General features: G+C 39.6%; 1 protein-coding gene across 1 annotated transcript in view; it reads right to left on the bottom strand.

Annotated features, from left to right (window-relative positions):
- PGGT1B (protein geranylgeranyltransferase type I subunit beta) overlaps positions 1-12,755 on the bottom strand; it is a 35,531-nt gene extending 22,776 nt beyond the window's left edge. Inside the window, exons 1-2 of the mRNA XM_010172991.2 lie at positions 12,674-12,755; positions 3,095-3,162 (exon numbers count right to left, since the gene is read on the bottom strand). Of these exons, the coding sequence (XP_010171293.2) occupies positions 3,095-3,162; positions 12,674-12,755 (150 nt within the window). The remainder of the gene's footprint in view (positions 1-3,094; positions 3,163-12,673) is intronic.
- Positions 12,756-13,402: the final 647 nt, after the last annotated feature.

Genomic DNA, 13,402 nt, shown 5'->3' with positions numbered 1-13,402 from the left:
TGCTGACCACTGCAGCGAGGGCTAAGAAACTCCCTCTGTTGCAGAAGCATGGGCAAGATCTCTCCAAACACTAATAAAGAATGCTACTAAACTTACTCCTGTACAGGCAAAGTCCCACTTCCAGAAAACCTTCCTCTCACACCTTGTGTCAGTGTTACAAACATGGATTGTTTCAGCCTTGAAAAATGTTGTGTCAGGAAGACAAAACAGGTATTTTATTCCGCAAGTGGAAGCATATGTTACTTGCCACAATTTTACACAAAAGCTCCAGGTACTGGCTTTCAATCTAGCCCCTAAAACTGATTTGTAACACTTTAAAGAGATTGAAAAGACATGGGCCCATATGAAACTCCAAGTAGACTGTCCACCTCTAAATTACAAAGCTAGTTTAAACTCTAAAGAATGAGCAGAACCTGGAGATTTCAGAAAATGTTATTTAATTTTAAACAATTTATGTTTAAATACAGTGAGGTAAGTGGCACTCAGCCTTCATTTACAGTTAAGACTGCTAGGGCTTGTTAAGGCTGTGTGTGATGAGTTGGTCAAGTGGATCTGGTTTTGCTCCACTTTTCCTACAGTCCCAAAGAGCTGCACAGACACTACCATCAAACACTGAAAGCGTAACAGCTGAAAAAAACAAAGCCCAAACCAAAACCAAATGGGCTATCCTGGTAACTTTTAGTTAAGCTGGAAATTCTAACATATCCCTGGCTGTTTAATGTTGTTTTGAAGGGTTTCTAGGGACAGAAGAGATTTGGCTACCTCCAGTATGGCACTTTCTGAGAGTTGAAGAATGAAATCACTGTAGTGGTATGTAATAGATACTGTCAATGCAAATCCAAAATGCTTACAGGCTTTTTCAAACATTATTTTTCAAGACATAATTTAATAGAACTTCTTAAAATGATGAATAAAGAAAAATGGCAAAGCCTTAAACATAATTCAAAGTCATCACAGTGGATTTCCAAGTCTTTCTTTTTCTGAGTTACTTCAGAACATTTTTAGGCAACAGTGCTGGAAATACTTTAAACCTTTGTATGCCAATAAGTCAAGCAGATCTGATCCCTCTAAAGCAGATGCAATGAAAATAGTATTGCAGTGTTCAAATAAAAAGCACATCCATCTGCAAACAGTTTTCTAGAGATAATGATCTCGTAGCTAATTTCCACAGATAATTAAACACTTCAGATGTGTCCCTTCGATTCCACCCCTTTGTCCCTTCGGCAGATTGGCTAACACATTATGAGACACCGATGGGTCACATTTCCTGAAAAGAGAGTACTTAAGTTTGAAGCATGTGCTATTGGAAGTTGAGAGTTAAATTAAAACACCAGAAACTGCTGGGAAGGGATAATGACACTTTGTCAGTCTTACAGACTTTTTGTCTTCAGGGGCTTTTACAAGACCTCAGAACTATATCCAGAACTCACTCCTGAAGCTTTATACCCTGGGGAGGATTTGAAAAACAGTTCCCAAAAGCATGCACTGATTTATTGTAACACACGACATGGCACAGACCCAAACCTTTGAGGAAACATGACTGATTTATTATCTCAGTTTGATAAAATTATGTGTTTATTCATTCTGTAATGCTGTTATGCCACAATAATAGCATGGCAACCTCAGTTTGTCCATGTGACTGTTACCTAAGACAATCATCTTCCTTCTGAGTAAGACCAGTCTCTCTCTTAGACAATTACACTGAAATTATTGTCTACTATTTTGTCTTTAAATTTTATTTTTAACAAAGTATCCCAGTAAGTCACTACTAAAAATCCCAAATTGTTTTAGGTTTTAAGTAGAAGTTTTCCTTTCTTCCATTAAGCTCAGCAGGTGGCTGGATTGCTACTGAGGTTAATTCCAGTTAAAACAGATGATGAATTTGTCACGCTACTACAGTCCGAGCTCACTGCAGACACCATCTGTAGTGTAAAAGAGGAAAAATACCAGAGCAAAACAACAGACAAATGACCTTGCCTGTCACATGCTGCTGTAGCTCCCAAGGTAGAGATGTAAAAAACCCTCTTCACAATTATTTTACCCCTGTTAGCAAGTAAAAACTCTAAATATTACTGCTATGAATACTTGGCTGACTTGCTAGGCAAAGAGGCATATGCAGTTATTACTCCAATGCAGATTAACATTCCCACAAGTTATGCAGAAGCATACAGTGATGCCATTAAGAGTAAATAAAAATAAGGCCCAAACTGGCTGCTGTACCACCTTCATACTCAAGTCAGTTCAAGCATTTTTACATTCAATGACAGTCATTAGCATACGAGATGCTCATCCCTGCTTTCAATTTCAGATCCCAAGATTCATTCATTCATTTATATGTAAAATCTTGCTACCTGTCCACTACAAACATTAAATACTTAATGATAATTTAGTGCTCTTCCAGATTTTTAATCCACTCTATTGAGATTTGACTCTTCACTCTCGAACACAGAACACTGTACCTCTTTCACAGTCCTTCCTGCACACTGGCCTCTACTTCCCTTTTCCAATCGTGTCAGACCTTCTGTACCATCCTTAGCAGCCCCTGCAAACCTCCTTTCTCTCCTGTATTAAAGGCACTTTCTTTTTGTATAGGGATTTCACTCTCTTCCATGGGCTTCAAAGCATCCTCTCTTACAGCCACAACAAACTGGGATGAGCAGAGCCTTGCCTATGTTTGAGTGGATATCAGGTGCAATCAAATACGCAGTTTTCATCGCAGGAAGAGCAATACTAAAGAACAGCATGTGGTGTACCACTTAAGATTGAGCTATTCTGCCCTTCTCTACCAGGTGATACCTCTTGAGTTAGAGAAGTTTCCCTACCTCAGTAACAGATAAGACAAGGGGGAGAATGCACTGAGGCAAGTCACAATGTCAATTTATTTGCTGCCCTGCAAACTCAAATGGTACTATTTTACTAAGTTTCTTATGCATGTTTCTTAATAGCTCTGAAAACACTTCAGTGTAATAACAATGCAAAAATCCCTGCCCTCCAGACATTCTGTAACTATGCAGTTAATATTATAAAAAAGACACAAGATCATTTATATAATAATTGGAAACATTTTACACGCACACATACACACTTAACTGACCTTGGAAGGATTGAATGGCATCCCTAAATATGAAGAGCCTCTGAATCCACAGCGATTCAAGTTTGATCCTGGAAAAGACAAAAAACCAAATACTCAACTAACTTGCTTTGCTGAAACAGTCATTATAAACCACAGTTCTCTAGTCAAGATCAAGACCTGTTAGTTCAGCACTATTCACAGTATTATTAGAGTTTGTATGTCTTTCAGTATGTTTCCAATCTCAGTTTGTTATCACTCTGATCAATAAAAAAAAAACCCAAAGCAACAAAACAAAGAAGAACACAAGCAATCTTGATCCTGCTGTAATGACAAAGCAACGGATTTTTTTTATTTGGTGGAAATACAGTATTCATATCAGCACAGAATTGTCTTCCATGCTCAGGAAAAAAAGGATTTCTCCCCTCGAAAAGTGCCTAGACTAAACAGATTTTTTTTTCCTCTCTGGATTCTTGCCTGGTGATACTGTCTGTTGCCAAGCAGAATTGTTTTAAGACACTTTGCAACATGTACTAGGATAAACAAACTGTTTGCAGTTTTAAGCTAGCACCGATCTCAGTCAATACTGTCACAGTGAAATAGTTAAAATAATGTGAAACGCAAATTTGTAACTGAAGCCATTTTCTCTCATCTAAAACACAGGTATAAGAATATTGTAGCTATTTCTGTTAGTGATTCAGTATAATTTGTTTCAAATGTGTCACACACGGTACCTGAGCACACAGCATACAGAAGTATGCACCACACACTGTTTAGAGCTAAGTACAGGTCTGCAGGGCTCAAATCTGCTTCTGCATGGTAAAAAATATTACTTTACTCCTCAGCCTCTGACAGTCAAAGCCTACTGAGTGCCATAGTTCAACAGCACTTGGGTGTTCCTAAATTCTCTCCCCTTCTTTTTGCCCCCCCAGCTTTTCAGTCTTTAGTCTAAAAATCCTCACGGAGATTAGGGAAAACTGCACCAGACTAATCAAATAAAAATAGTTATTAAGTTGAAAGTCCAAAAAACATCACTATGCAATGTGGTCTACCAGTTCTGGTGTCATTTATCACTGCATTAGCTTCTAATTTTAAATACATTCCACATGTATGCAACACTTAAACTAGAAGCTTTTATCAGTCTAAGCACTTCAATGTGGTTAAAGTATGCAAGTCTCTCTAACATGGAGGGAACTATTGTTTAACAGAAAAAAATCCACCTGCAATTCTCCACTTCCTCTACCTTGAAATCAAAAGTACTTTTTAATGATTCTACAGGTGTAATGAAGGTAATTTCAGCCTGCACTAAAAACTGGCATGCTATACTAAAAACTAGTGTGCTATACTCGTACCCACAAAGAGAAAACAAAGAATATCTGTATTTGTAGATAAAAAAGTGTGTAAGTGTTATATTTTGTAATAGTCTGAGTCATGTTGGCTGAGAACATTTGTCTCTTAGCTCCTGGAGTCAAAGACCTGCATTTCATTTTGCAACAGGTTCTGGAAAACACAATAAATATTAGTTTTAGGGACTAATCTAAGGTCCTGAAGGACACTATCCAAAAAGCATCACAATTTGAAAAATGTATCAGTAACGGGAGAACTAGAATGCCTACTTCTTAAATACCAGATTTCCTAGGTGACACTAGGTGACACTGTGCAACAATCACTATTCACTTGGCCCATTTTCAGTAAAAATGAATCTGTCTTAAGTGCTTAAGTAAACTACAAAATCCATTTGAAAATGGCACTAATGTGGAAACCCTTCATCCAGAAAATAGTTGCTACCCTACTAGCACACTGTTGCTCTGGCCTCCTGCAAATTAAAATGTACTACACTTAGGACAGCTCTGAAGTCAAACAGAACTCAGCTGCTAGTTGCTAGATGGAGGGATCCATCCCAGAAAGATTGATCCCCATCATCAGCCTTTTAGACTGTAGCTTATAATTCATAGTCAAGGTAGAAATGGCAGCATGAAACCCAAGTGCAGTGCACTCAGTGGGTCACTCTGATTGGTTTCGGACTTGACCGCTACTAGGAAAAAGAAATTAAAAATAAAGTATATGGATGACATCAGGATCTATTATTCCCTTTAGCTGTTCAATTTTCATGTAATATTTTAAAACTTTCCTCTTACTACTATACTGCTACCAACTAAAAATCAGCATGGGTAATTTTAAAATGCTGGATTTTTAACTGTATTGCTATGATTGATTTAAAATCTATGTTGACTCTTTACGTCAGTGATTTCTGATCTCCCATTCTACACTTTACACATTGGCTCCTAAAAGAAACAGAACAACAGTATGGCTCTTCAATGCCCTTACTACTGCATAATCTTTAAAAGGTATTTTATTCCTTGCTCCAAAGAAAAGAAACTTTGTCGTTAATGTGCAACAGATGCTTCCTAGACCTTCAGTATTACTAGTGAATTGCCAAATTTCTACTTACAGTTCTTGAATTAAAAAATAGAATGCTGACTTGATAAAGGAAGTGTTAAAACACGAAGTGAAAACAGGTCATTTCTAACCAGATGACTCTGGCACATTGATGTCATGTCTCAATTTTTTTTTCAGCTTCCTGTGAACATACAAGTTCAAAACCAAATGGGAAACCAAAGGCGAATTTTGGGAAAACCACTGTCTTTCAGTTTATGCTTGTCACCTCATCTTCTATGAAGCTGGTTTTACTATTTTATTGCAAAGTTCTTTTACTTCTGTCTTATGTGATAGCTTAGCAGTGCTAATCAAACTCTTGTCTACTTTCCTGAACCACAAACCATCTGTCAGAATAAGAAATAGACTCAGAAATTAAACATACCCTAATTAAAAGGATATTATCACAGTTTATGTCCTTTGTAAAAAACTGCTGGAGTGACCAGTTCAGCTCCAGCACAGTCCCCTGAAGCATCAAGTGTAACTGCAGTTATGAAATGGTACCACCTAGTGTTCACTTTCAGAGTTAAGCACATTTAACTACTTTCTGAAAGAGCTTAAGACAGAGCAAAAAGTAGTAACTGTCTCATCAATCGCTACATGTCTATTGCAAACTGAACAAAACACATCTAGAAAAACTCTCCACGTTTGACAACACAACTAAAGAAAACTGACCCCCTTCCCAAACCAAAAGACTCCAGGCTTAAATCAAGAACTGAGACTTTCCCCTGAAGAAAACCACGCTACTTACATGAGCATAGGCCAGAAAGTCCTTCAGACACGTAACAGAGCTCCAAGTGATGACCACAGATAGCTTATCCTGGGAGCTTTGTTACAGACAGGACATTTTTGTTACTTATCTTTTATGATTTGTCTTGCCAGGGAAGGTTGATAACTTTTACCACTCCTTCCCATTCAGGTTACCTATGCATTCTTCTGGTTTCACAATTTTTCTCATTTTGCTAAGTACAGAAGCAAGCTTACACACATCATTAAAATCTTACTAATATATATAAAAAAAAAAAATCACAGCTGTAACTGTGATAGGCTGACACAGTCAGTATATCCAGATAAAAGTAAGCATAAGAAATTCCTACTGAACTAGGGCTAAAAAATTATTATTCTTATACATCAAAGGACTAGAATATGTCATAAAATGCAAAGTTGCACTCTCTAAAATGGAAGTCCATTATATATCCACACAAATACTTCAAATGTAGCCATTAAAGAAGGTTACGTTGGAGGAAAAGTCACATTTCTGCTTAAGAAACTCATGAACAGAGAGCTGACATGTAACAATTACCTCAAAAAAAGCCAATGACATTTTATCCATTTTTTTAGTACTGACACACAAGGAGAAAGAAGCATTATTATTACAAATCTAAATTCAGACTTCGACAAAAGAAAGTTTTAGATCCCTGATGAAGTATAATGGTTTTCAGCCTGCTATGCATGGCTCCTGGCGGTTCAGATCCACAAATCCAGTATGTTTCAGCTGTCCTTTTGGTGCCATTTCTTAGCACAGCAGAGCCAGTGAAGCATCCAGCTGTCAAAAGTACAGTCCTCTTCCCTCTCCCTTACTGGGCTTGCACTAGCACTCCCAGCCAACACAGTTCACCAACACAACCAACACACAGCTAACCTTCTGTTAGAGAAATAAATGCATGCTTTTCTCCTGCTTCAACAAGCAATACCAGCTCCCAAGCAGGGTCAAACAAGTGCCAGTGTTGCTATGGGGGAGGATGGTGGATGAATATTGCCAAGAAGTGTGCCTCCACCACTCTGTCTGTAATTAGACTACTTGAGCATAGAGCTCCGAATTCACTGTCTTTCAGAAGTGCCGAACTGTTTTAAAATATGACCTGCAAGAAACTAGGATTAATCTTTCTTGCATTGCTAAGAGTTGCACTTTAAGACAGACAAAATAAATTTGAAATTCTGTCTAGGAGCTGCTTTGTGACAGGAAAAACAGTAAAGCTCTGACATGACAAAAATCTTAAGAGCAGGCAGCTGAAACAGGTCTTTTTGTCAACCCTCTTCCAATTTCAATACCACTCTGAAATTATGTCTTAGACTAAACATGTATAATTTCTGTTAAGGCTTGTAAAAGAGCACCACCCTCCTCAAAAAGAAAAAGTTTTTTTCCCCCAAAGACTTCAACTTCTTTCTAAGAGGAAACACAGGGAGGTCTTTCTGCAGTGAACGCACAAACAAAACAACACCACGTACTAGCCACGCACCTAAGCAGAGCATTTACTAAAACTGAAGGAAAAGTAACAACAGCCAAAATCTATGGACTATAAAGCCAAACCATTTTGCAAAAGTTACAGGAGACAGAGACCCTTTTAAATAAGCAGAGGACAGCAATGAGACCAAGTATTCAGCTCAGGATGGTAGGTTTCTGTGTGAGGGTCAGCTCATATGTGTGACGTGCCATTCCCTCCTAGTTAGAACTGGAACTGAGTCACTCCCTAAAACACTTGAGCTGAAATTATGGTACCTAAAAGATATTATTTGTTTTAATCACAGTTATCATAAACCCGCAGAAGAATACAGTCTATCCTGACAGATCCTAATCTTTGGCTTCCTTTAGTTTAAATAAGGCTCACAGAGCCTGCATTTGCTTTCTTACCCAGTGAGATCAAGATCCAAGATCTCACCACTTTGCGTTAATGACATTTAGTTTCACATAGAAGATTCCAAAGGCTACAAACCTCTGAACTGAAGCTTTCATTAGCCATCAGACATATCACATACCAGTAAATACAAGTGTATTACCTAAATGTGTCAGAGTACATCATGAGACTCTATCTCAGAGTCTCTATCTAAACCATAAAATTCTGAATTTTCTTCCAGGTTTTGTAACACCCTGCTGTGGTGGGTTAACCCCAACCAGCAGCTAAGCCCCACACGGCCACCCACTCACTTCCCCTTCCTGTGGGAGGGTGAGAAAACAGAAAGGAAGAAGACTCACAGATTCATACAGAGACCGTCTGATAGGCAAAGCAAAAGCTGCAGGTACAAGCAAAGCAAAGGAGAAATTCATTCACTACTTGCCATCAGCCAGGCAGGTGTTTAGCCACTTCCCAGAAAGCAGGGCCTCAGCATGCATAATGGTTACTCAGGAAGACAAATGCCAGAACCACAACCACCACCTTCCTTCTCCTCCTTTCCCTGAGCTTTTACTGCTGAACACGGTGTCAGATGGTATGGTCAGTATCTCCCAGGTCAGTCAGGGTCAGCTGTCCTGGCTGTGTTCCCTGGCTACAGCTGCTGGGGGAGAAGAGGTGCAATGCAGGGAAAATGACATCCTCGATGCTGCACAGGCACTGCTCAGCAATAGCCAATACACTGGTGTGTTACCAACACTGTTTCAGCCATAAACCCAAAACAGCAGCGTACAGGCTATTATGGAAAAAATGAATCTATCCCAGCCAGTACACCTACTATAGTAGTTATTGATAAACAGATACTAAGTTTGCAGAGTATCAACTGATCTGTCTCCTATCTACTGGAAAAATGACTGTAGGGTAGCACTTGTTCTCAAAATTTTAATTTGAATTTGCTATGTGTGTTGGGTTTGTGTGGAGGGGTGGGTTCTGGTAGTGGGGGAAGGCGCTACAGCAATGGCTCCTGTGAGAAGCTTCGAGAAGCTCCCCTGGTTCCAGGGTGGACCTGCCTCCAGCCCAGGCTAAGCCAGTCAGCAATGGTGAAAACACCTCTGTGAATCCATATTTATGAAGAGGAGTTCTTTGGTGATCAGGAACATCAACAACAAAGAAGACAACTGGAGAGAGGAGGGGGGATGTGAAGGAGACAACTACAGACACTCAGGTCAAGGAGGAAAGAGGAGGGAGGAGGTGAGCAGAGATTATTCCCTTGCAGCCCATGGAGGTTAACGGCAGAGCAGATACCCACATGTAGCTCATGAAAGACTTTACATGCCAGAGTGAGAGGTTGTGCCCAAAGGTGGCTGTGACTATGCAGAGAGCTTGTGACAGAGCAGAAGAACCCAGAGATGCTCAGGCCAGAGCCTGAAGGGCTCCAGCCCATGGAGGTCCCGATGCTGGAGCTGGGAGCTGTGCCCGAAGGGGTCTGTGACTCCATGGGAAGCCCATGTTGTTCCTGAACTCCTTTAGCCTGTGGAAGGAATCCCATGCCAGATTGTGGGACAGTGCAAGGAGCCATCTCCTTAAGGAGGAAAGAGAGGTTTAGGTACACTATTCCCCATCCCCCTCTGTCGCTGGCAGGGAGGAGGTAAAGAAATGGGGAGCAAAGTGATTTGAGCCCAGGAAGAAGGAAGGGGTGGGGAGAACGTGTTTTAAGATGTGGTTATTATTTTTCATTGATTGATTGGTACTCTGATTGACTGGTGTGATGGTTTAACCCACAGTAGGACCATGTGGTCCTGCATTTACTCCCCCCACCCACTGAGATGGGATGGGAGTCACAACAAAGCGGGCAAGGGATTAGGAATGAAGGACAGGGATGGCTCCCTCACCAGTTGTGGTCACGGACAAAACAGACTCAACTTGGGGAAGAAAAAACAATTTAATTCATTACCAGTCATCTGAGTAGCACAATGAGACATAACAACCACATCTTACAACACCTGCCCCCACCCCTCCCTTCTTCCTGGGCTCAAATCACTTTGCTCCCGATGTCTCTACCTTCCCCTGCAGTGGCACAGGGGGCAGGGACTGGGGATTCAGTCAATTCACCATTGCTGCTCTTCCTGGCATGGAAGTAAGTTTCAAATAGGTTTTCATTTACAGAGCCAAAAATAATGAAGACTTATATCAAGTACAACACAGTTACTTAAGGCAAAATTACTGGAATTCGTCATTCCAGAAACTACATAATAAAACAGTGTTCTAATATCAATGTTTGAAAATCAATATTCCCTGGAAAGAGGCATTTGTCAAGATGCATGTCAAGGAAACTGCAATAGAATGTGTCTTTAAAAGCAGAGTAAATTTGGGGTTTTTTTGGGGGACTCTTTTTTGTGTGGGGCACGGGTTTTTTTTTGTTTTGGGGTTTTTTTAAATCTGGAAAGATTCTGAGGCATCAAGCTAGCAACTTAACTAGAGATACACAAACATTTTGAAACCATAAGCTTCACTGCTGCAGCCTACTAGTAGCTACTTCTTCGAACAGGCCAAGAGAAGGAGTCAGAGCTCTAACGGCTGGCAGGCTGCCAATTAAATGTTACACACACCCAGGACGAAAAAAACAGAAAGCAAATGCATTTTATTGCAAGTAGACATTACAGGAGGGTATACATTCCCCTCTGAACATTTAAGTCATCCAGCATCCAACTTGCTTCTGTTGGTATCACTGACATTTTGCATCACCTGTTGTCCATCAGATGAAGTAAAAATTGAATAAAAATAATACTGAAGTTTCAGGGCTTAAGTGACCAGATAGAGTAGTGTTATTGCCAAAAGCAAGAGAGATTAAGAAGAACAGCGTTCTTACGATGTGATACAAAAATACACCATTGGAGAGAAGCTTGTTCTTCTGGTAAAAAGGAGAGGTTTATTACTTAAAAACACAGAATAAACCACCAAAAGCACGCTCTGCTAAACTACGGTCCTGTAATCTTAGGGTGGGATAATAGCTAGAAAAAGAAGGAGCACATCTCAGCTGCGCCCTGGACTGTTAAGACTCCACATCCGCGTGCTGAGATTTATACTGCTCTCCCTAGGAGATTCTTGACAGTGGCACTATTCCAAACATTGGCTAGGTAGAAAAAAAACCTTACTGAGAATTACTGCATGCTATCAAACAAAAAAATGCCTATTCTAATCTCTCTTCTGGTAAACTTCACTGTTCTTTCAGAATACACTCCTGAAGACTGGGATAAAGATCAGAAAGTGAGCAACTCTAAAAACAAAGCACCCTGGAAAATTTTTTCACTAAGGGATAGGAACCTCCTCGTGATTAAAAATGTTGTGGAAATAATTATGGGATCCAAACTCCTAATTTTCTATAATCAGTCCTGCAATACAACACAAGGAAAAAACAAGTCCATTAGAGTTAATGCCTGGGATGGATCTGATAGTTTGTAAGTCACCAGAATAAGAAAAAGGATCTTTTTATTCCTGTAAAAATCAAGCATCAGCAATCTTGACTTTCATATGCTTATGTCATAAAACTTCTTTCATTTCCTAAAACTGCTTTTAGGGAAGAGACCTAATTTGTAGTATATAATTAGACCAGATATTATAAGGAAATGTACAATTTTCTTTCTACAACTATCCAACATACAAAGTACACATTCATGATCTTACAGACAGGCACTTGGAATTACCTCTTAAGATCAGCCTGGAGCTATCCCCACACCAGCACTTAAAATGCCAGCACCTCTTGTCATAAACCAGCAATGCCTCACCCACTGCTCCCTCCCTTCCACCCCCCTCTACTGCTATTAGCCAGCCACCGGCACTGCCACACCAAAAACTGCCAATACCACTCAGCCTACAGAAACAGCACCTCCCTGACTTCCCAGGTCACTGGGAAAGGGTCGCTGCCTGGGTGCTCCCTGCTGGGCTTGGATCTGCTACAAATCTTCCAATCTGAGGATAGCTGGGATGCAGCAACACCACTACTCTTTCTAAAAACCTCCAGTGAATTTAACCTTTAAAATGAAACATCTGTTCCTTAGATCTGTAAAGCAGGAACTGTATTTATCCCTTTTGCTTCTTAATCTTACACCTCCCATTTTCCAAAAGCTGTTCCAAATAACTATACCTGAGCTCAGAGCTCAGTACAGTGAGTGGAAGTCAACAGAAACACTATTAACACTTGTAATACTTATATATAATATATGCTTTTTTTTTTTTTTTTAGAACCAGGTGAAACATTCCTGTGAGATGCTTAAAGGTGCAACTTCATTACTATTCTGTACTGTCTTATCTTAAAATTAATTTCATAGCTTTACCTTGTAAACATAAAAAAGCCAAACTAATCGCTTTTGCTAGCTTTATTACTTTAGAGGGATCTATTTCTAGGATTTGCTTGACATGGCTATCTGAAATTATCAGGACAGCACTTCAGGAAGGTCAACCTTGTATTTTATAAAAACCAAGAGCCATCCACTATTACCCAAGTGAAAAGCAAAAGTAAAGATGTTAATATCAATAAAAAAACTAAAAACTCACTCACTGTCTTCTGTGGGAAGGACCTGCAGGGAATAAATCCATTCTATTATATCATCTTTGTTCACCACATCTAAGGAATCCAACATATCCAGACCAGAGAGTGCGAAAAATGCAATTGTCAACCTAAAAGAAAAAGATAAGACTTACACTTCCCACCATAAATATCATGGGGAAATTAACAAACGGTTGCAGAAGTAGAAATAACTATGCATAAATTCTCAGCCTTTGACAAGGGATGCAACACATAGAGCCTAGCTCAGAAAACAGGAAATTTATCTACTGGACAAAATTATATTCTTTGTACTGTAAACATTTCTCTGTTTCAACAAAGCCTTTCATATAAGCCAGCAGCCCTCCTTTTATACAGTAATGATACGATATTAACCTAAGGGCCTGCTTACCTGAAAAAAACAGTACAAAGTAAACTAGGTTATTAACATATAGAACACTAGTTCTTTGTGATGAATTCTTACATGAACAACCTCCCAAACATGCAGTAAAGGCAAGTGAGCTGCCTCTCATTATGTCCCAAACCCAGTTTCAGATGCTTAGAAGTTTTGTGTCAACAGCACAGCCTCCTTTGTAACCCATCAATGTATAAAGCAGCACACAGGGTGCATTACCATCTAGAGGTACTTATTTCTTGTCCTGTGCTATAAAGGCGCCTAGATGACTAACTTAATTAAACATCTAAAATCAAGCACATCAAATCCAAGTATCCAATACAGAAGAG

Source organism: Antrostomus carolinensis, unplaced genomic scaffold, assembly GCF_000700745.2.
Source record: "Antrostomus carolinensis isolate BGI_N321 unplaced genomic scaffold, ASM70074v2 scaffold4388, whole genome shotgun sequence".
In the NCBI taxonomy this organism is placed as follows: Eukaryota; Metazoa; Chordata; class Aves; order Caprimulgiformes; family Caprimulgidae; genus Antrostomus; species Antrostomus carolinensis.
The sequence above is the reverse complement of the archived record's forward strand: the minus strand, read 5'-3'. Positions and strand labels throughout refer to the sequence as shown.